General features: G+C 42.3%; 1 protein-coding gene across 1 annotated transcript in view; it reads left to right on the forward strand.

Annotated features, from left to right (window-relative positions):
• The window catches only part of LOC145345600 (uncharacterized), a 50,732-nt gene that overhangs the window by 10,725 nt on the left and 15,204 nt on the right, over window positions 1-24,803 (forward strand). The window contains exon 4 of the mRNA XM_080193434.1: window positions 24,389-24,433. Within this exon, the coding sequence (XP_080049560.1) occupies window positions 24,389-24,433 (45 nt within the window). The remainder of the gene's footprint in view (window positions 1-24,388; window positions 24,434-24,803) is intronic.

The following is a 24,803-nucleotide window of genomic DNA, read 5'->3' on the forward strand; positions in this document are numbered from 1 at the left end:
TGAATTTCGAACATAGAGGTGCCATGAAAAGCTGAAATTATATCACAGTTGAGTGCACACATTCAAGGCACATCTTCAATCAACAAAAATACTTAGTGAGAACTGAGATAGCGAATCCTAATTGGCAAAATGTACTGAAATTATCTAAATTATCAAAAATAACCAAATCATCCATCTGTCCTTTTACAGGACACTTAATATGGCTTTACATTGTTCCTCATATGGTGTCATGTTATGTTATGCTGTGAATTACTGAAACATGAGCAGCTAAGGATCTGAGAGGAAAAGAGATTTTCATCCCTGGGTCTGGTGTGCAGAGTCAGGAGGATGGGTGAACCCTACCTTTAAAAATGGCCATCCACAGCTCTGACTTTCAGTTGATAGGGTTGGGGGACTGTGTGGAAAGAAATAAGCCTTCGGACAGGTGATCCCAGAGTGGGTTGTGGATGTGGGTTGTATATAAGGCTGGATGTGTTTAAATGAATAAAAAGAATCCTTCCAACCCTCAATCCTTCTACTCCAAACACACTCTACACCCCATTAATGCCAACCTATTCCAACCCATTGCATCCTCCATCTCTAAGGTCCCTCATACAAAAACCCAATGGCTCCTCATACCCCCATGCCAGCTCATCTAATGTTATTTGACACTTCCGTGGCAATTTGATAGTTCCTTTTACAATACAATTATGCATTGTAGAATCAAGTTTAATTCTAACGTCCCCAAAGGATGCCTTACCTCTCTCGAAGGTGTCCCAAAACCCTATTCGAAGGGGCATCTGAGCTATTAAAAATTTCACCAAGTTCAGACCTCCTCCATATCTGGTTTGCTCTGCATACTCTGGGATTTATGCAGCTAGGGGTTCAAAATTCAGAGGTTAGTGGAGGCAGCTAATGGTCTAAATGGCCAGCATGAAGATGACTCTATTCCTACCCCTGTAAGGATGTAAAATGCTAAGTTTGCATTGGATCTGGTGCGGGAGTGGTGTGTGTGATAGGAATCGTGCCTGCTGACCCCAGAAGCTGCTGAGAGGCAGAACGGGGGCTTCTGGGTGCAGAGGTGGGCTGCCTTTGGTGATATGGCATTTTGTTCCACCTAGATGCAAACAAAAACATGAAAAACAACCTTCTACTCCTTATACCCCCTCACTTCCCACGTACTTTCCATGCCCTATTAATGCCAACCCATGCAACCTCATGACTCCACCCATCCCCCAGGGCCCCTCATATAGTCTCCAAGTCAACCAATGCTCCTCTGTCTATACCCATGACCCTTTATACCCCCATACCAAACCTGTGTTCCTTTACCAGCTCCCCCCATGGTGCCTACACTGCCAATCTAATAAATCTTAAAGGGACAGATGAGCCTTAAAGAAAAGAAAATTATTAAAAGTGACAAAATAAATCGTAAAGGGACAGATGTCTTCAGGGACAAGACAATGATTGAAAGTAACAGGGTAAGTTTTAAAGGGAAATGCAATTGGAGTTTTCCATTGACTTCACCCCACGCCGCCAGGAAACCCAAAACAGGTGTGCACTGTCATGGAATCAGTAGACCCTGCAGGCGTGAACAGCCAGAAAATTCCAGCCAGCATAAATCCAAGATGGGAATGTGGAACTTGAAACATAAATCGGTCAGCCATGATCTTATTAAATGATGGAGCAGGCTTACATCTGCTCCTATTTCATATGCCCCACCCATGGCTCTTTATACCCCCATATGCCAACCTAGTGTGAAGGCATGCCAACCCATGCCCCCAATCATAATTTGCCCTTGTACCCTCTCTGCCAACCCACCCAGTGTTTACCATTGATAGGCCTCACAACCCATGTTGAGAGTAAATAAGAAAAAATTGCATGTCTCTTGATGAATTCACTATTTAAAAAAAACATTCTTAATGACAAAACTCATTTATTACATTTAAATTCATTCATTCACTTAATCACCGTAACAACAAGCATTTGTATTCATAGTCCCACTTCATAGGCTTATAAACACTTGGAGTGTCAATCAAACTGTGAAGTGACAGGTATCCATGATGATAATGATATGTTGTGAAATAAGTAATGCAGCACTAATTCAATCCTGGCTATCCAAAAAAACCCACCAAGTTCAGCCCTTTTAATGGGTCTGCTGTATGGAACTCACGCAGCTAAAAATCAAAAATCAGCAGGTGGTTTAAATGGCCAGCTGCCTCCACAATTTATGCATGCACAAACCTTCGCCTCATTCCTGTTCAGCATCCAAAAAGATGGGAAATGCCAGAAATGTGGGGGGGATTTAGGGTGTGGAGCCTAATGGGGTCATGCCTGCTGACCTCAGAAACAGTTCAGAGGCAGTCCTCTTCAGGCTTATGTCAACAGATCAATTGAAGTAGCAGATGTTGAATTTTTTTTTAGCACTGAAGACAGTTTTTCAAATATTTAAAGGGCAGAAGATTTAAATAGCTTGATAGCTCCCTTGACCATTCCAATGAACCTGACAGTTCCAATGTGTTTATTCAATGTTTGCACAATCATGTCAACTTTGAACATTCTAAAGGGCACCTCAACTCTCCCAAAAGTGTACCTCAACCTATCCTAAAGACTATCTGTAAAAGGCACCCTACTCTCCAAAGAATTCCGTTAAACATAGAACATAGAACACTACAGCACAAACAGGCCCTTCGGCCCACGAGTTGCGCCGATCACATCAGACCTTCTCTTTAACTTCAGACCTTCTCTTGAAAGTGTATAATTTATGTTTTGGACATCACATTAGCAAAACTTAGATCTGATTGAAAGCAGCTGCATTTTAATAAGTGCAGCTGCCTCGGTGGGCCATGGGTACACACAGTACAATTCACTCCTCCCCAGTTCCCCTGGGGAAATTCGTTGAAGCAGGTTTTGGGTTCAGGACTTAAGCTAAGGTGTGGATCTCCATCTGCGTGAAAATTCAGTCCAAGTTTTGCAACTTTAAACAGTAGTTTTACTCAAAAGCTTTCCATATCTTTCCTTTGATTTGTTTCCTGCCAAAAGTTGAGGATTGTGCAGCTTCTAAATTCTCATTTGTGATTATGGAGAAGGAACAGAAAGTGGGATTAGTTGGATAACTGCACCAAAGAACCTGCACATGCTTGAAGGCAGAAATTAACTTTTCTGGCTGTATAATCCTATAAGTCTAACCTTCTGTATTTCATGGGATACTTGCTAAAGGTGAAGATCAAGGGAATAGAGAGGGAAGCAATTTGCAGAATGGAAAAGGAACTTGACATCACCTTTGCCCTCTGATATAATTATAGCAAGGTGGGCAGTTTTGGAAAATTAGAGTGAAGTCTGGTAAAGCTTGAAATGGCTGAAACAAATCTAACAAAGAATGGCTAGTCCAGCTGCATACCAGGTATTTTCAATGCAGCAGATTGGATTGAATGTAGAATTGGAGCGGAAAGATGGCAGGAAGAGGTAGATAATGTGGAATATAAATAAGCGATGAGTGATGCCCTTAGTGTTGTTCATATTGTTTGGTGACACTTGCAAATAATAAACCATAGTACACATCATACCACTAAAACCCATGAGGTAAGCATTAATCAACTGAGATTGAAGGTGAATGTGCGAACAAAACGGTGCTTTGTGCGTTGGTATAAAATTAAACTCATAATTGTTACATTTTCTTTAATGCTGCATTACATATTTGCAGCTACAATAATTAATATGAAGAAAATACCCTTACAATGGATTTTAGGATATTATGTTCCTGCAACACTCCTGCTTAAATTGACAGTTTAACACAGAAATTTACTTGTCTCTCTGTTGTCAAGTTTAAGATACGTCAAGCTCTTTAAAGAATACTGTGCAAACGCAGGAAGGAAATAGCTAATGATGCTGAAAGTCTTTTGCCAGATATTGACATCATGCCACTTGTGGTTAACCCAAAATGTTAAGTAGCTTGGAGCATGCCCATATGAGGCTCTGCTTCATTTAGCTTCTAATGTTACCCAGAGATGATTGACGTGATCTGCTGCTTAAAGTGACAGGACATTCATTCAGAAGGTCCTCGGTATGTCAGTAGTCTAAAATTTGTAGACAACTTGTTTTTGTATTCAAACAGTTCTTCAAAAGACTGATTAGGTTGTTCTGGTTTTCTCCTTGCTGCATTATTGATTTTGGTTTATTACTTCATCCAGGGAACTTGTTTAGTGGACTGAATCCATATAGGATCACATTTTTTTGTATCATCAACTCACACCAGAAAGGCATTAGAGGTTTTTGTTAGTTGTTAGAGCAAGTTATTGTGAATTACCTTATACTTCATTCTTTGTGAATTCCATGACCTGGTCGTCATGGTCTGATGAATATATGTCCATTCCAATTTATACACATTGCTTCCAAAGGAAGTCATTGTTGATCAACCACAAATCATCTGATCTCAAACAGAGAAAAATACAGGTGGATTTGATAACTTTATTACAGGTCTAAAGACCACCATTCATCTCCAGTAAGCTTACATAACATTAATATTTAAATAAAAGTAGGCCAAATTCGTCTGTTTAGGCTAATATTAGCAAAATTTATTGCAGCATTATTTTAACTCCAATTCTATTGTTGGCATAATTATAAGAAGTTTGGATGCTTAAAAACTCCGATGGCACAGCAGGAGGCCATTTGGCCTATCACAACCATACTAGAGCTGGAATTCTCCCAAAAAAGCTCTAAATCCCCACTTCGTGTGAAAGCAGCAGTAACTTCTGCCAATTTTTTTTAGTGTGATTTTCAGATTGAATCTCCCATACTCTGTGCATCACAGACTGCCCTGGTGCGAACGCCTCTGAAAATCTGTGGGCGAGGCTTATTCCTGCCCAAGAGGCCGGTAGCATAGTGCTGAGTGGGCTACTGTGCGTACGCTGATCTGTCAGTGCAGAGAGCTGCACATATGCAGTGGCCCTGCATTGGTGGTCTCCTGATCACTGGCCAGCCCGATTGCTGGCCAACCCTGCAACCCAACTCCGCGCTCCCACCCCCCCCCCCCCCCCCCCCCCACCACCCAACCCTGCCAAATCCCCCATTGCTGCCCTTGCCAACCCTCCACTGTGCACTCCCCGCCCTCTCCCCACCCCACCAGTTGGCCTCCCAGACCTCCCGGGCTAATGCCTATGTCCCCACTCCCTAGCCAGCCCCGATCTCCCCTTGCCCCAACACCCCCCAACCTGGATGACTAGCCCAGATTGCTGTCCTGCCTCCCTCCCTCTGCCACTGATCCACTCATCCTAAATGCAGAGTGACAGGAGGTCCCCCCCATAAGCCCTGCCTTTTTTGGCCCCAATCCCTTGGCACTGCCTGATGCACAGTGGGCAGTCCAAAGATGCCCATTGGGCACTGTCAGTTTGCACCTTGGTTAGTGCCAGGCAGGCACTACCCGGGTGCACACCCATACCATGACCTTTAGGAGGGGCTTCAGTGGCCCCTCTTCTCTCCAGTGGGCTCGGCTGCCTAGGGGGCAGTTTCAAAACCACTGGAGTGAACTGCTCCTGTAGGGGATGGGGAGATGCTAGCAGGCCTGGAGAGTTCAGTCCTAGGCCTGCTAATGGCATTGAAATGCTGATGACTTTGAAAATCTTGGGGTGGGACTTTGAAAATCTATGGAGGCCATGGCGCCCAGTGGGAAGCTGGCGAAGTGGCATCCGCTAATGTCTCCAGCCTATTGCACTGCTCGAGCAATGCAGCGAGTTGGGAGAATCACCCCCTAGATCTTTTAAAGCATTCTTGAATGAGTCACAGCTCACAAATCATGTTTTTCGATTTGCATCTGCTGTAAGAAACAATGTCTGCTGCTGATGGGTTCTCATGAAATAAGAATAAGCAAATGTTCCATGCAGTACTTTTACAGAACTACACTAGTTATTTTAGAAGATGTAGTTCACTGTCAGATTGTGTCATTGCTCACAAGTAACATGCAATGTATTTGCATATCAGCTGAGGGTTAGATGGTCTCTTGATGGGAGTAAGATCTGTAACAATTCAATAGCACCTCTTGCATTGCGTTGTTATTCTTTCATAGAGTTCATCTTGTCCAGGAAACGCACCTCCTACCTTCTGTTCCACTAAATCACAAGTGCGTTTTCAGCTCCCTATATGTTCGCCAATATCATTAGTGGTTCTCTCTCTGCAAGTGCTATTCCTCTGTTTTTGAAATCTGCAATAATCATCCCTCAAAAAAAAACGCATGACTCCATTGTCCTTGAAAACTACCACCCATCTCCAACCACCCTTTTCTCTCAAGTCCTTAAATGTGTTGTCCCCTCCCAATTCTGTGTCCATTTTTTTTCAGAACTCCAATTTGAATCCCTCCCATCAGGTATCTTTCCTTGCCACAGTATTGAAACAGCTCCTCTTATCGTCATAAATGACGTATTTTGCAACTGTGACAAAGGCAAACTATATCTCTTCATTCTTTTCATCCTGTCTGAAGTATTTTGTAGATGGACCACACCAACCTTTTGGAGTGCTGCTCTTCTGAAAGCTAGTGGCTTTGCTACCAAATAAACCTGTTGGACTTTAACCTGGTGTTGTGAGACTTTTTAACCCCAGTCCAACATCGGCATCTCTACTTTATGTAGTGAGACCAGTTGTGTTTCTGGTAAATGGTAACCCCAAGGATATTGACAGTGGGGGATTCAGTGATGGTTACACCATTGAATGTTAAGGGGTGGTGGTTGGAATGGTTCTTATTGGTGATGGTCATTGCCTGGCATTTGTGTGGCACCAATGTTACTTGCCACTTGTTAACCCAAGCCAGGATATTGCCCAGATCTTGTGGTGTTTGAACATGGACTGCTTCAGTATTTGAGGAGTTGCAAACCGTACTGAACATTGTCCAATTGTCAGCGAATATCCCTACTTCTAACCTTATGATGGAGGGAAGGTCATTGATGAAGCAGCTGAAGACTATTGGCCTAGGACACTATCCTGAGGGCTTCCTGCAGAGATATCATGGAGCTGAGATGACTGACCTTCTACAACCACAACCATCTTCCTATGTACCAGGTATGACTCCAACCAGCGGAGTGTTTGCCCCCTGATACCTATTGATTCCAGTTTTGCTAGGGCTCCTTGATGCCACACTCGATCAAATTCAGCCTTGATGTCAAGGTCTGTCACTCACCTCACCTCTGGAATTCAGCTCTTTGTCCATGTTTGAACCAAGGCTGTAATGAGGTCAGGAGCTGAGTGACCCTGGCGAACCCCAAACTGGGCATCACTGAGCAGGTTATTGCTAAGTTGGTGCTGCCTGACAGCACTTCACTGATGATCGAGAGTAGACTGATTGGGTGGTAATTGGCTGGTTGTATTTGTCCTGCTTTTTGTGTACAGGACATACCGGGCAATTTTCCACATTGTTGGGTAGAAACCAGTGTTGTAACTGTACTGGAAGAGCTTAGCTGGGGGAGTGACAAGTTCCGGAGCACAAGTCTTCAGTACTATTGCCAGAATGTTATCAGGCCCCATTGTCTTTGCAGTATCCAGTTCCTCCAATCGTTTCTTGATATCATGTGGAGCGAATCGAATTGGCTAAAGACTGGCATCTGAGATGCTGAGGATCACTGGAGGAGGATAAGATGGATCATCCACTCAGCACTTCTGGCTGAAGATTACTGCAAATACTTCAGCCTTATCTTTTGCACAGATGTACTGGGCTTCCCCCATTGAGGATGGGGATATGTGTGAAGCCTCCTCCTCCAGTGAATTGTTTAATTGTCCACTACCATTCTGAACTGGATGTGGAAGGACTGCAGAATTTGGATCTGATTCATTGGTTGTGGGATCCCTTAGCTCTATTTTTTGCCATTTTGCATACAAGTAGTCCTGTTTTGTAGCTTCACCAGATTGACACCTCATTTTTAGGTATGCCTGGTGCTGCTCCTGGCATGCCCTCCTGCACTCTCCATTGGACCAGGATTGACTTCCTGGCTTGATGATAATGGTTGAGTGGGGGATATGCCGGGCCACGAGGATGCAGATTGTGCTGGAATACAACTCCACTGCTGTTGATGGCCCATAGCGCCTCATGGATGCCCATCTTTAGTTGCTAGATCGGTTCGAAGTCCATCCCATTTCACACGGCGATAGTGCCACACAACACAATGGAGATTATTCTCAACGTAAAGGCGGGACCTTGTCTCCACAAGGACTGTGCGGTGGTCAGTTTTAGCGATACTATCATGGACAGATGCAACTGCAGCTGGCAGATTGGTAAAGATGCGGTCAAGTATGTTATTGCCCCTTGTTGGTTACTTCACCACCTGCTGCAGACCCAGTTTAGCAGTTATATCCTTTAAGACCTGACCAACTCAATCAGTAGTGCTTCTGCCGAGCCATTCTTGGTGGTGGACACTGAAATCCCCCAACCAGAGTACATTTTGTGCTCTTACCACCCTCAGTCCTTCCTCCAAGTGTTGTCTAACATGAAAGAATACTAATTCATCTGACAGAGGACGCTATGTGTAACCAGTAAGAGGTTTCCTTGGCCATGTTTAACCTGACGCCATGAAATGTCATGGGGTCTGGAGTCAATGTTAAGGACTCCAAGGGCTACTCCCGACGGTATACCACTGTGCCGCCACCTCTGCTGGGACTGTCCTATCAGTGGGACGGGACATATCCAGGGATGGTAATGGTGGTGTCTGGGGTGTTATCTGTGAGGTATGATTCTGTGAGAATGACTATGTCAGGCTGTTGCTTGACGAGTCTGTGAGATAGCTCTCCCAATTTTGGCATTCGCTACCAGATGTTAGTAAGGAGAACTTTGCAGGGTTGACGGGGCTGTTTGTTTTGCCGTTGCCTTTTCTGGTGCCGAGGTCAATGCCAGGTGGCCCATCTAGTTTCATTTCCTGCTGCCAATTTGTTACGCCTGCTGTCCCCAGGACTCTTTACATGACCCCTCCTATTTTTGCTACATGCTGCCCCTTGGCAACACCATTGGAAAGCACAGCATTTGTTTTCACGTGTACATTGCGGTCACCCGGTTCTACCTCACCAACTTTCTTGATCCATTACTGATCTAAAATGTTCGACTGCTTATCCGACACCTGGTTCTGGACGAGCAAATGTTTTTGCGAATTAAGTATTGGAAATGCTGAAACCATTGTCTTCAGACCCTGCTCCAAACACCCATCCCTAGCAACCGATTCCATCCCCCAGTCTGGTTATAGTTTGAGACTAAATAAAACTGTTGGCATGTCTTTGTTATCTCTAAAGCTGATTATTTCAATGCATTCCCAGCTGGTCACCAAAATTCTACCCTCTTAAAAACTTGAAATCATCCAAACCTCCACTGCCCCTGTCTTAACTCACACAAAGGGTTGGACTTAGCAGTACCCCACCAATGGGTTTGAAAGTGTGGAGGCACATTAAATTCAATGGATGGCCTGACAGCTGCATACTCATGCACCCCTACGCCTAAAGCCATTATACCAGTGGCAGGATAGCATCAGGTGGCTAATGGAGGTTCTTCAAGGACAATTAATGTCTTATTCCATCATTGCTTACATTTAACCTGAAGAGGCCCACGCCAAATGTCCAGCCCAACAGGATTCCTGCATGGGCTGGTGTGGATTGGGGGAACCCCTTTCTTAAATGACTGCAGGACCCTTTTGAGAATCCCCCAATGTGCAACCTCACCCACCTGCCTGCCCCCTCATTGACGCCCCTTGCCAACTCCCAAAAACTTCCAAAATTCCGATTCATCACAGCTCACCTCCTCATTGCCTGTCTGCTCTTGTTAGCACTAACTGTGCAACATGAGTGGCTAGCCCTTGTTGGTTGGCAGATTTTGGAGGTGAGGTTTCCTGTCCTTGAAGTGCAGAATTCCCACTTCCAATCTATTAATGGTCAATTTTTAAGAATTCATTCTTGTGATCTGGGAACCCTGCAGTCAATGTGGTGTTACCCACAGCACCCACAGTGCTGTAAAATGTTGATTGGAAGTTAAATAGTTAAATGGCTGTGGGGCAGCTGTTTTTCCCCTGAGCTGGCTTACATTAGTTACTGGTCATGCATCATTCTGTTTTTAAAATTATTTTGTTTTCTAATTCCTCCATGGCCTCACCCTCCCTCTGTCATTCCTGTAGTCCTACATATCCCTGCTCATCTTTTTGTGGCCTCCTGAGCAACCTCCACTCATGGTGGCTGTACCTCAATTTGCTGAGGAGATAAGTTCTGGAATTCCCTTCTGTTACTGCTTCACCTCTCCACCTCACTTTCCTCCTTTAAATGTTCCTTTCAAGAGCGGGACTATCAGCCATGCTTGCCTCAAAGCCAGAAAATCCCTCTCAAGATCAATGAACCTTTGCATGATTTGTGTCCCACCTGCTGCGATTCCTGTGGTGGGTGGGATGGAAAAATTGCACCCAAACCTATCTTTTTGACAAAGCTTTTTGACCAAATACTTCCTTGTGTCTCAGCACCCTGTTCTCTGTTTTATTATGTTAAGGTCACTATATAAATATACTCTATATACTTGTATAGGGTGGCATTGAGTGCAGATGTTGGCACTACTGCCTCATAGCAGCAGGGGACCCAGGTTCAATTCCAGCTTGAGTGTTCATGTGTTAAGTTTATACATTCTCTCTGTGTCTACATGTGGCTTCGCTGGATGCTCTGGTTTCCTTCCAAAGTTCAAATATGTGCCAGTTATGTGGATTGTCCCTTAGTTTTTGGAAGTGTGTCTATGCTTGATATGGTGGTTACAGACTAGCAACTTGTTCTAGGAATAATTAGCTACAGAAACAGATGAAAGTCTGATCTATGCACCATCGAAGTATAGAAGGATCGAGAGGGAGAGAGATACGTGTGTAAAGGGGTGGCACTGCTGCACAGTGCTTAGCACTGCTGCCTCACAGCACAAGGGATCCGGGTTAAATTCCAGCCTTGGGTCACTCTCTGTATGGAGTTTGCACATTCTCCCTCTGTCTGCATACGTTTTTTCTGGGTGCTCCAGTTTCCTCCCACAGTCCAAAGATATGCAGGTTAGGTTGATTGGCTATGCTAAATTGCCTCTTAATGTCAGGGGACTAGTGGGGGAAATACAAGGGGTTACGGGGTTAGGGCTTCGGTGCGATTGTGGTCAGTGCAGACTCAATGGGCCGAACGGCCTCCTCCTTCACTGTAGGGATTCCATGATTCTGTTCAATGAAAATCAACCTTATTTTTTTTCAGGAATCGAACAGTACTTATCATTAATTACCTGTAATCACTACACCTCATTATTTTAAAGACAGACATGGGAACCTTCAGACTTTCTCTCTGTCAATTCTAGTGGCAATCACCCAGACAACTGAGAAGAATAGTGAGTGCACTGTGATCTTTCACAATGCCTTTGAGGAAAAATAACAAGTAAACAGTTCAATCTAAAATTAAAGTTATAACATTTGCCGATAGGACTAAAAATTGTGCAAAGAACAAAGAACAAAGAACAACCCAGCACGGGAAACAGGCCCTTCGGCCCAACGAGCCCGCGCCGCCGCATCGCCCTACACCTATTCTACCCTGCATGTCTACGAATGGGACCCTACTCAGTCAGATTCAGGGAAGAAATAGTGTCAATTTGGTGGAAACCGATTAGCCTAAGAGCACATCTTTGGGGTGTGGGAGGAAACCGGAGCACCCGGAGGAAACCCACGCAACCACAGGGAGAATGCGCAAACTCCCACAGACACAGGCCCAAATCCATGTATCTGCACAGCTAGCAGTGCTAGTCACTGAGCTGTTGTGGAGCCCGTCTATCGGTCCAGGATCAAGCACACACACCGACATGAAGTACTAGGCCACTCCTGGACTTCCAAGAGCAGCCCACGCACGACCCGCCGTGTGCATGCCCCTCGCTTGACACGAGGTGGACCTCCACCTGTGGAATAAAGACAAAAAATATTAATCATACAGCCTGCCCTTCCGGTGTCTCCCGAGGTTTAACCCTATTTAATATCCCCTACCATATCCCTCCATTCTCGTTTCACTCATGTGCCTATCTAACTGCATCTTAAACGAGTCCAACGTTCCTGCCTCCACCACCCTACTCGGTAGCGCATTCCAGACCCCCACAACTCTCTGCGTAAAGAACCTTCCTCTTACCTCCAAATTATACCTCCCCCCCCTCACCCTTAAGTGATGACCTCTCGTGTTCGTACCCAGTCTAGGGAGCAGTCTCTCACTATTAACTCTATCTATTCCCTTCAGTATCTTATATACCTCTATCATGTCCCCTCTCAATCTCCGTCTTTCCAAGGAGAATAGCCCCAGTCTCTTCAATCTCTCCTCGTAACCCAGTCCCCCCATGCCAGGCAACATCCTGGTAAACCTCCTCTGCACCCTTTCCAGAGACTCCACGTCCTTCCGGTAATAAGGTGACCAGAACTGGACGCAGTACTCCAAATGCGGTCTAACCAACGTTCTGTATAACTGAAGCATTAGACGGCAGCTTTTATACTCTAAGCCCCTTCCTATAAAGGCTAACATCCCATAAGCCTTCCTAACAACGTTCTCCACTTGTGACGCAACCTTCATGGATTTGTGAACCTGCACTCCCAGGTCCCTCTGTACGTCTATACTCCTAATCGGCCTACCTTTTATCACATAGCTCCTCTCTGCATTATTCCTTCCAAAATGCATCACCTCGCATTTGTCAGGATTAAATGCCATCTGCCACCTATCTGCCCACTGCACCAACCTATCTATATCCTGTTGTATCACCTGACAATCCAGTTCCGTACCCGCCAACCCTGCCATCTTGGTGTCATCAGCAAACTTGCTGATCACACCACCTACGCCCTCTTCTAAGTCATTTATGTAGACTACAAAGAGGAGAGGTCCCAGTACCGAGCCCTGCGGCACACCACTGGTCACTGGCCTCCAGCCCGACAAGGTACCCTCCACAACTACCCTCTGTCTCCTATTTCCCAACCAGTTCTCAATCCACCTAGCTACCTGGCCTCGTATCCCATGCGCCTTAACCTTTTCTACCAGCCTACCGTGAGGGACTTTGTCAAACGCCTTACTGAAATCCATATAGATGACATCAACGGCTCTCCCATCGTCAACCGTTTTTGTCACCTCCTCAAAGAATTCCACCAGATTCGTAAGGCAAGACCTCCCTCTAACAAAGCCATGTTGCGTATCCCTAATCAGATCGCAACGCTCCAAATGCTCATACATCCTACCCCTAAGTATTTTTTCCAATAACTTCCCTACCACCGACGTCAAACTCACCGGCCTATAATTCCCAGGGTTATCCCTACTACCTTTTTTGAACAACGGGACCACATTTGCTACCCTCCAGTCTTCTGGGACCTCACCTGTGTCCAAAGAAGAGACAAAGATTTGCGCCAGAGGCCCAGCAATTTCATCTTTCGCCTCCCTAAGCAGCCTGGGATAAATACCATCAGGCCCCGGAGCTTTATCCGTCCTTACGCTACCTAAAAGTCCTAGCACTTCCTCTCTCGTAATAACTATATCCTGCAACTGAACCTCCGCTCCCTCCAAGAGACCGCACGATTCCGAACCCCTCTCCTTCGTGAATACCGACGCAAAGTATTCATTCAGGAGCTCCCCCATTCCCTCCGACTCAATGCACAACTCTCCACTCTTGTCCCTAAGAGGACCAATTTTCCCTCTAACTACTCTCTTGCCTCTAATATAGGAATAAAATGCCTTAGGATTATCCTTAATCCTACCAGCCAAAGCCATCTCATGCCCTCTCTTCGCCCTTCTAATTCCCCTTTTTAGCTCCCTCCTACTCTCTCTATATTCCTCCAGCGCACACTCCGTACCCATTTGTTTTGACCTAACATACGCCTCCCTCTTCTTCCTGACCAAGTCTTCAATATCCCCCGTAATCCACGGCTCTCTAATCCTACCTTTCCCATCCTTTCGCTTAACCGGAACAAACCTCCCCTGCAACCATTTCATTTTGTCCCTAAAAGCCTCCCACTTGCCAACCGTGGACTTGATTTGTGCAGTGACACAAGAGTTTAATGTTTCCAAGGAAATAATTAGAAGCTTGGGAAAGATGTACAATAGATTAGAAAAGATAAAGAATAAATGAGCCAACAGAGGAACACTCAGCAAATGGGCTTACCTGGAGAATAAAATGTAGGAATAGGTTTGTGAGTATTGGAAAAATGGCCATGTTGTTATCCATGGAGACACCTATGTCCAAGAGAGAATATGCTGAAAATCTTAGCTGGTCTTGTAGTATTTGTAAGCAGAGAAAAGAGCTGATGTTCAAATCTAGATGACCCTTTGTCAAAGAGATATCTGCCTCTACACCCCTACAGAAAGAAAGAAAGATGAGAGTTTGGAAATCAAATCCAGTGCTAATTAAGATTCATAAAATTCAATTTAGTACTCAGTCAAAAAAACCAAATTTCACAGCATCTGCTAATTGAATTCAGCACTAAAATCATTGAATTCCACGATTTTGCCTGACATAGAAAACAAAATGTGTATCGATTGGATTACTTTGGAAATACAGATGAAATACTGATGAACATTGAAGTATCAGCAAACAAGAGCATTTCCGAGATTGCTGAAACGAACTTGCAAAAGTGTCTGACCATGAGAAGACATGCTTCGAGTGGTTCCATCTTGTATTCATAAACTAAAGCTGATTGTGATATACAAGTGCAACGCTCTTCCTTAATAACAATTTTGCAAAGGCAATGTCGTCCATGCTTACAAGGCTTGATGGATGAATGTAGTTGTAAAAAATTGATCAAAACAGTGTGAAATTTGAGGCCAGGCGGATAACACACAAGAAAATTTTGTCTGGCACATATTCAAATCCCACTTGGTTGACAATGTGGTCAGTGATGTAAGATCGAACAACACTGCTCTAATGAGGTTGTTCTGCCCCTGGATGTGTGTATAAATAAGCTTCTCAAGGACATTATCTGAAAGATGAAGAACATTGGATCTTGGAAAGTGAAAAAAAATCATTTGGTCAGGATGGGAACATGTGAGTATCCTCACTAGCAACATTGTGTTATCGGGTCATAGATGTGAGGAATGAATTTGATCCCAATATAGTCAATAAAATATTTCTAAGATGTGGAATATCAAATGCGCTCAATGATACTAAAAATCATGACTTGTGGAGCAATGATGCTGCAGTTACCAGTGATGGTGATGAGGAGGGAGATCCATATGATGATGTGAGAAAACGAGGTGATTGATTCGAATTGCTTGGTGCTTCAGCTGCTGAGCAGAGTGATTTTGAAGGATTTCAACATAAAATGCTGTTGTCACTTTGTTAAGCTACATTTGTATTGCGTTAGATTAAATGTACATAGTTTGTGAAGTTATAAAATAAATATTAATTATATGAATTCTTTGGTATCATTGAATTTTCCATTCTAACCCTCTGTATTGAATTTTACTTGGGCTCAAATAAAGCTTGCATGTCAATTCCTTCAAAGACATTAACCAGGTAAAAGTTATCCTGTGATTTCTCAAAAATGTGACTTTTACACAAGTACAGTATAAACAGTAAGTTGTAGTTGTTGGAGTATTCTACAACTGGTTGTTCAACACCTGATATGACTATTTATATAGGAACAACAGTGGCGACAAGTGTAACAGTGCATTATTAAGATGGAATATTTGATATCTTGTTCCTTAGAAAGTGATCTATCTTGTCACTGAATTAATTTATTCATGCTGATATCAGTTGGAAAAATCAGACCATATTAAATAGGGCCTATGACTGGATTATGTACAAAAGCGTAAAGTTCTGCTTATTATTTGCTGCCTTGTTATATATGCATTAATTCAAAACCTAGCCAAATTTAGTAGCTAATTCAATACATTAGCCCAGTCAAAACGCATGAGGAGTTAGTTCAAGGGGGCAAGGAAAATTTGAGCCTGAAACCATTTGCTATCCTGGAACGGTTAGAAATTTAACCAGAAGAGACAAAGGGATGTTAGATTTGTTCCTCAATTTATGGCAAAACTGAGGGGATTGTTGGAAACATTTAGATTTGGTGGGTTTACTGGTGATCCAAAGTGTAAATTTTGAATGGAAAATCATGGACCTGTATCTGAATTTCTTCTATGCTTTTGGTGTGCTGAAGATTACATGCATGATTTGGCATAAGATATCAGCAGATCTGGATGTTGGGATGAAGCACAAGTCGTACTTGTTGTGCAAGAAAAACAACACACTGTCATAATTAGTACATGCCACTCAAACATATGGAGATATATATAAAAAGGCTTTGTAATACATGTGTTTTCAATCACCTCTAATTACTTCTGCTTTGCTCGATAGTTGAATTAAATAGAAGGAAATTGTCAACTAACTGTAACATTGACAATATTTTTACAAACTTCTTAAAGGCAAATCAGACAGTAAGTATCCCGAATTGTGCTCTGCCTTCAAGCGACTGCAGGGAGTGCTGTGTGATGTGATAACAAATTTTTGCTGCAAAATGATCACTCTGCTTTTATGTTTTAATCTATAGTTTGCTAGATGATGTAATGCAATGTTGATCTACTTCTAAAGACACTGGGCAGGATTTTCTGGGTGAGGGGGGAGGCGGGGGAGAAGGGGAGCCCCGAATCGGTCTGGGTGGCAAGGATGTGGGGGGATAAGAGGGTCAGTAATGTTGTGAGGGTGTGGCAATGTCTGTGAGGGCCGTTGTCCGGCTCGGGAGGGATGTGGCAGGAGAGCAGCATTCTATCACTTTTTTCTTGCGCGTAAATAATTGGAGGCGTCAATCGGAGCTGCAGGGTTTGGGCGTATTTAGCCCCACCCATTGGCTTGTGCAGTGCCATTTGCCCTTGTGGATATTTCTGCAGGCAGAGTGTGTATGGAGACATCTCAGAACAGGCCTAAAAGTTGGATCTGAAACACTCCCAGTTTCAAGTCTGCCCAGTACTTAGAATCAAAATGGTAAAATAGGGCCCTAAGTGTCCTATATGGCTTGCCATATTCATATTCATGTGACCGCTGCCTTGAGGGAATGTCTGGGGGCTGACATATTACATTCAGTTCAATAAACTCACCACACTAGAAAGACTTTGAGCCTATAACACTGTGGCAGGAGCGGAGCTGAGATTGAATTTTGAAAAGCTGGAAGAAAAGCCTACTGAAAGAAGAGCAATAAAATGTTCCAATCTCCAAAAAGCTTCTGTAATGAACACAGACAAGGAAAAGGTAGCACAAACTGAAGGCTGCACATGAAATAGTGGGTGAAGTAACAATGGCTGTAAACATTTCACTCCAAACTCTCACTAAAATGAAAGGAGAAACATAGAACATTACAGCGCAGTACCGGCCCTTCGTTCCTCGATGTTGCGCCGACCAGTGGAACGAATCTAATGACCCTCTAACCTAAACTATTCCAATGTTATCCATATGCCTATCCACTGACCATTTGAATGTCCTTAAAGTTGGTGAGTCCACAACTGCTGCAGGCAGGGTATTCCATGCCCTTACTACCCTTTGAGCAAAGAACCTGCCTCTGACATCCATCCTAAATTTATTACCCCTCAATTTAAAGCTATGTCCCCTCATGTTAGCCATCACCATCCGAGGAAAAAGGCTCTCACTATCCACCCTATCTAATCCTCTGATCATCTTGTATGCCTCAATTAGGTCACCTCTTAACCTTCTCTCTAACGAAAACAACCTCAAGTCCCTCAGCCTTTCTTCATAAGACCTTCCCACCATACCAGGCAACATCCTGGTAAACCTCCTCTGCACCCTTTCCAATGCTTCCACATCCTCCTTATAATGTGGTGACCAGAACTGTATGCAATACTCCAAGTGCGGCCGCACCAGAGTTTTGTACAGCTGCAACATGATCTCACGGCTCCGAAATTCAATCCCTCTACCAATAAAAGCTAACAGACCGTATGCCTTCTTAACAACCTTATCAACCTGGGTGCCAACTTTCAGGGTTCTATGCACATGTACACCGAGATCTCTCTGCTCATCGACACTACCAAGAGTCCTTCCATTAGCCCAATACTCTGTAATCCTGTTACTCCTTCCAAAGTAAATCACTTCACACTTTTCCACATTAAACTCCATTTGCCAATTCTCAGTCCAGCTCTGCAGCTTATCTATGTCCCTCTGTAAACTGTAACATCCATCCTTACTGTCTACAACTCCTCCGACTTTAGTGTCGTCTGCAAATTTACTAATCCATCCTTCTACACCCTCATCTAGGTCCTTTATAAAAATGACAAACAGCAGTGGCTCCAAAACAGATCCCTGCGGTACACCACTAGTAACTGAACTCCAGGTTGAATATTTCCCATCAACCACCATCCTCTGTCTTCTATAAGCTAGCCAATTCCTGATCCAAACTGCTAAATCACCCTTAGTCCCATGCATCCGTAACTTTGCAGTAGCTTACCATGGGGAACCTTATCAAACGTTTTGCTAAAATCCATATACCCCATGTCAACTGCTTTACCCTTATCCACCTCTTTGGTCACTTTCTCAAAGAACTCAATAAGGTTTGTGAGATGTGGCAGATCTGGACATGTTTCCACTTGCAATGGCAAAACTATGAGATTGACTTGATTAACAAGTCAACCAATTCAATTAGCAACATGTTTAACACTGCTGGGTAGAGACTACTACAAATTGCACCCTAAATCTATCCAAAGAACAGAAAAAACATACTGCAGAAATGTTGAAAGCCTTGAAGGCATGCTTTGAACTCTAAGTGAACATAACTTATGAATGGTATGTGTTCAACATTAGGGTTCAACGTGAAAAAACCCATTGATCTGTATGTGACTACAATAACATAGCTTGCAGAATCATTAAAGATCTCATTAAAGATAGAATTGTAATATGCAAAGAAGATTGACAGTCAGAGCAAACCTACTGAGAGAGGAGGAACTTTCTCTCAAGGTGGTAGATATGTGGAGAAATGTGTAGATTTTAAAATGTCAGCTCAAGCATGTGTATGGCAAAATAGATAAGGAAATACATTATGCTGAAAAGCATTCCAGACTGGAAGAGCAGAACAGGGTCAAGATACAAATGCTGCGGGCCACACCAAACTAAAAAAAAGAAGGATTGCATAAAATGGGGAAAACAGTGTTTTCTCTGAAAGAAGCCAAATCATTTTGCATACAAGTGATTTGCTTCTTCCCAGCCAAAGGAGCCTAACCAGACGACCACTGGAGAGATATCAGCAGATGAGTCTGATGAAACATTATACACCAGACAACACGTTGATGCTGTCAAGTCTATAGGTGATAAATGGCCTGTGGCCTTTTGAATGATGATGGCAGAAGGGGAGCATCAAGTGAACAAGAAATGTCAGATAGACACTGGTGCACCATGTAACATAATCACTTTCACAGACCTGTGCGATGTGGCTCAACGTGGCAATCAGAAAATTAAGCCTTTGAAAGTAAAGTTGCTGCTATATGATGATACAATGTTCATACCAAGAGGGCAAATTTAGTTTGAAAGTCCAATGCAATGGCAAGAAAGAAGACCTGGAGTTCCAAATCATAGATGAAATGCAACAGCCACTCATCTCAGCTGCAGCAAGTCTAAAGCTTGGACTGATAACATTAACTGTGCCGACAGATTTACAATGTGTTACAGCAAACGTTGATCGCTGAACAGATCCTAAAGGAGACAAAGATATGTTTACAGGTTTAGATATTTATCTAGAGAATATCATTTCTAAGCAAATAAAAATGTAAGACCAATCCAGCATCCACCAAGAAGAATTCCAGTTGCCTGAGTCAAGCCTAAAAGACGAAAAAGAAGAGTTGGAAAAGAAGCGAGGAATCAAGAAAGTGACAAATCCTATAGACTGAATTTCCAGCATGTAGCAATGAAACAAGCTGGAAAGCTGTGTACATGCTTAGATCTAAAGGATGTAAATAAAATACTGAAGCGAGCTCACTACCGCATGCCAACCATCAAAGGCATTTTACCATAACTTGTCACGATAAAGATCTTTACCACCCTAAATGCGAAGAATGATTCCTAGCAAGTGAAACTTGATGAAAGCAGCAGCTTTCTAACTACATTCTGGATACCTTTTGGGAGATTTACATGGTTGTACATGCTGTTTGCAATTTCCATAGCTCCAGAAGAGCAGAAAGAATGAGATAGTCAATAATCTTCCTGGAGTGGAAGCCATATGAACTAGTAGTCAATGGATATGGAGACAGAGTGGAAGAAACCTTAGCTGACCACGATCAGAATTGAATGCAACTACTAGAAAGAGTTCATCAAAAAAACCTGAAGCTGAACAAGAAAAGAATTTCAATTGAAGGTGTCAAAGGTCAAGTACATCGGTCACTTGCTGACAACAAAGGGTTTTTGCCCGGATCTTGACAAGTTGAGGGCTGAAGCAGTGATGCAGCAACCAACAGTTGTGAAAGCAGTGTGACGATTCTTTAGATTTAGGAACTATTGACCAAGGTTGCCTAATTTGTGGGAGTATACGCCATTATGAAAACTCATTGCTAAGGATGTGAAGTGGATATTGGGCACAGAATAAGTAGCATCATTCACTAAAATCAAACACCTAATGACAAGAATGCCAGTGCTAAAGTAGGATGACATCAATGATAAAGTCACCTTGCAATGTGGTGCCAACAGGACAGGACTTGGAGCAATCCAAGCAACTTGCAGCAGGAAAACACAGTCACATTTGCATCCAGAGAATTAATGCAAACTGAAAGACTGTGCTCAGATTGACAAAGTGTGCCTGGCTATTGTTTTTGCTTGGGAGCATTTTCATCAAAACAGAGAGACAAAGCAACAGCAGAATCCAACCCACTATCATTTTTCTCGAACCACTACTATTTGCTCCAATGTATCTGCAAATAATCTATCTTTATTTAGAGATATCATCTGGACATGACATAAAAGCAAGGGAAACATATATGACATGTTGTCAAGAGTGGTACTCCCCATGAAGAAAGTTGAGAATGCTACAACAGAATGTGAAATCTTTTAGATTCAACATAAAGCAGCAGCTTAACATGATCTGGAAGTAATCAACCCAGCAGAATCTGACAATCACTACATCAAATCAAACAAACTATCCAAAATGAAGCAATTCTCCAAGTGCTGCAAGAAGTAGTGATGAAAGGATGGCCTGAGAGCATCAAGGATGCACCTATGGTTACATGAACATATGGGGAGAACAAAGATGAATTAGCAGCCCAAGACCGCGTTTTGTGCAAAGAAGATAGAGTCATCATCCCTAAAGAGATGAGAAGACAGATGCTGAAGTGCATCCATGAAAGCCATCAAGGAACTGAATTGAGTCAGAGAAAGGCAAGAAAAGTGCTCTACTGGCCAAACATTAGCACTGAAATTAGAGACCACATCAGCCAGTATGCTGCTAGTAATAAGATCCAAGCCAAACAAGCTAGATACATGTCATCCCAGACAGACCATGGATGAAGCTGGGAGGAGATCTCTTCATTATATAGCAGGAATTCATTATCTTGTTACTGTAGACTATTATAATGACTAATGGAAGTTAGACCAGCTGACTTCAATGATGACAGGAGAGGTAGTAGAATGCCTGAAAGCATACTTCAGTTGGTATGGCATTCCAGACATTGTGATGAGTGGCAATAGCCCTTAGTTCAAAAGTGAAAAATTTAGCCACACTCAAAGAATTGGGAAACAGAGTATTGTACATCATCTCCAGTAAAATGGAAAGGCTGAGGCAGCAGTGAAAATCACCAAAGGAACCTTAAAAATTGAGCAAATCTAGCACAGATGTAAACAGGGTAATCCTTGAGCAGAGAAACACATGGACTGAAGGCTTGGAAAGTAGTCCAGTCTAAAGAGGAATGTCAAGTTGTATCCGAACTACTCTTCTAAAAGCGAAATAGCTCCTAAAGTCAGAAGTAGTAACAGGTGTGAGTGAAAAAAGTCAAGGCAAAAAAGCAGAAAGTCAAATTTCATTTTGACCAGATTAACAAACCATTGCCAGATTTGAGCATTGGGAAGTTCTCCAGGGTACAAACCTTCAATGTTCTCAACATGAGTCAGTCCACATGATAACTTGGGACATGTGTAAAGTGGCTGTCATCTCAATTATATGCAGTAAATGTGAATGACCAAATATACCAGTGCAACCATAGGTCTATTTGAACACCTAGAGAAGCTCCTCTTTCACTGTAGGTAGCCAATCAGAATGATGGGATCTCATCAGTTGAACAAAACAACAATCACTCCCAATAGTGCAGCAGTACCCAACAACAGTTACCACAGTGCCAACAAGTGCCATGGGACTTATTTAAATAAGTATAGCCAGAAACCATTCTATAATGTTGTTAATTAGAACATTGATTCAAAGGCTGAAGATAGAGAGATGGAACCAGGCTCAAAGGGGTGAGTCGAAATTCCTACTCCTAATTCTTGTACCCTGTGTGGATCAAGTGCAAATTGTAAAACTAAGATTGATTGATTTTTGTTATCTAATGGCATTGAGGCAGATGAGAGAAATATGCGTATTTGGTGTTAGGTCTCAGATTAGCCATGATCTCTTTGAATGGCAGAAAAGGCACAAGGGGCTAAATGGTCTTCTGTTTAGATTCCTTTAGGTTAACAGCAAATGGTTTTTTTGATTGAAAAATTGCCTTTATTGCCTTCGTGTCAAAAGTATATAGATTATGCATTTTTATCAGTTCAGTCAAGGCATTATATGCTTCTGTTTCATAGTTGAATTGTATCTATGTAGAACTGTAACATTCTCCATATTCCTCTTCTCACTTGCAGTCTTTGTCTATCATGCTGTATGACTAGATATATTCTTAACATTAATGGTGGATAATATTAGTTAGCCTTATGTTAAATTAAAATATATTATCAATACAGAAGAAAGCTGTTGTTTATCAAGAATTAACAACATTTCTAGCCATCACTTATTCAAATATTGTGTTCTGTTGACCAAGCAGTGACCTATCTAAAAGTGATTGATGAACACATTAATCCCATCGGATGAAAATAATAGAACAGTCTCTCAAATCACCAAGCTGCTAAAGTCTAATCTGCTTATCAGATATAAGTATGGTTCCAGGGAAGAACTTCACTGATGTGCATCTGTCTTTCAGTGGAAAGCCATGAATGCAAATTATTTAAATAGATTGGATCTTTTATTTGGCATTGCAGGCAACATCTGAACTCATTTTCAAGGCTGTGACCTGGTTTTCTCTATTGAGCTTCCACATGAGTCACGAATTTCATAAAATTCAAATTCCGCTATCACATGCCATTTAATCAGCTTTTTAAAAGCATTATCTCCCATTCCAGAGCACAAATAGTCTGATACTAAAAATGATACGGCTGTAAGAGTAAATGAGCTCCTACAATAAAATGTGTCTTTATGATCACCTTGATCCATTTGCCATCTGTCTCGCCCAATCCCTTTTTCTCAGAATCATCTGCTTTCTGATGTCATTAAATGGGATTTTCTGCCACATTAAAGAACTATTTGTCTAAGTGGCCACAGGCACTAACAGAAAAGGAAAGAAAAGCTGGTGATTACTAGTAAATGAGGACTTAGCTTTGAACGAGTAGGAACAGTCACAATCCTTTTTTGATTGACATTGTAGTTGACGTTCGGCTACAGCTTTTCAGCAGTGTTCCTGTGATTGAATATTCATAGATATTTATACTTTATTTAACTTGTACTCCATTTAACTTTGGAGATTATTGGCTTGTCTGTTTAAAAAATATAGCTGTCTTCTCAGCTTTTGATCTTTCAAATTCATGCTTTTCCCTAAACCATTTAAACATACTAAGGGAAAACACCAAGCTTAATATTTAATCAGTGTATCTGTATTAATATGCACCATGAGTATATTCAAATAAATAGAAAAGAAGAGAGAGAATGGGTAATGTAGTGGGTTACCGGGTTGTTCTGTGGGTCCGTGCTTAAATCTAATTTTGAAGTACTGGCTACAAGTATCCTCTCTCAGCTGGACGTCAAAGATCTATGTAAAATGAATTCTGATACACTCGAGAACAAGATGAGTATTTGTGTGACCAGTAAAGAGTTGCCCATTTTAGTAGAAAGTTGAAATTTCACTAAAACGCCCTACATTCCAGATTTATGTGTAATACTTGGTATTTATTAAACTTGTTCTGTGTGCATTTATTACTTATATCAATACGAAATGTTGACTGCATTTCATATTGCATTTGGCAGTTGTAGGTAACTCATATGATGCTACATTAGTTTAAACAGAATCATCGAGTAGAACTATTAAGTTTTTTTATGGGTTTATATGATATAAGATCTGTAGGCAGCTGTTGAACAACATACTCTTAAGAAATTATAATGTGCATGTACACTGAAATAATTCCAAGTTATCAAACAGTGACCTTTTCATTTTTCTCAAACAGAGCGAGAAGTTGTAGAAGAGAAAAAGTCACATGTTACACAACCAGGTATGATTGGTCAAAGTGAAGAACTTGACCATGTATGGCATTTGAAATTAATATTGTGCTCATCAAGTTGAAGAATGTTAAGACTAAGGAATGGAACATTTTTAGTTTTTGTCAATCAGCATCAATAGTGACCATACCTGGAACTGATACCTTCCATCTTAAAAAATCTCAGCCTGAGCTTTGCATTGTAGATGCACACATCAGAAATTCCAGCAGAACACCTCCTCAGTGTCAGAATGTAGTTGTGGTTAATGTTCCTTTGATCTTTCCAGTTAGCATCAATGACTACTGAATTAGAGACAATTTTGGGCTATAAATCTTCACCCATTAAGAATGGCTTAAAGCTGCTTAAATTCATTACACGAATGAC

This window comes from Carcharhinus amblyrhynchos, chromosome 7 (genome assembly GCF_965287045.1).
Source record: "Carcharhinus amblyrhynchos chromosome 7, sCarAmb.v2.hapA, whole genome shotgun sequence".
Classification (NCBI taxonomy): domain Eukaryota; kingdom Metazoa; phylum Chordata; class Chondrichthyes; order Carcharhiniformes; family Carcharhinidae; genus Carcharhinus; species Carcharhinus amblyrhynchos.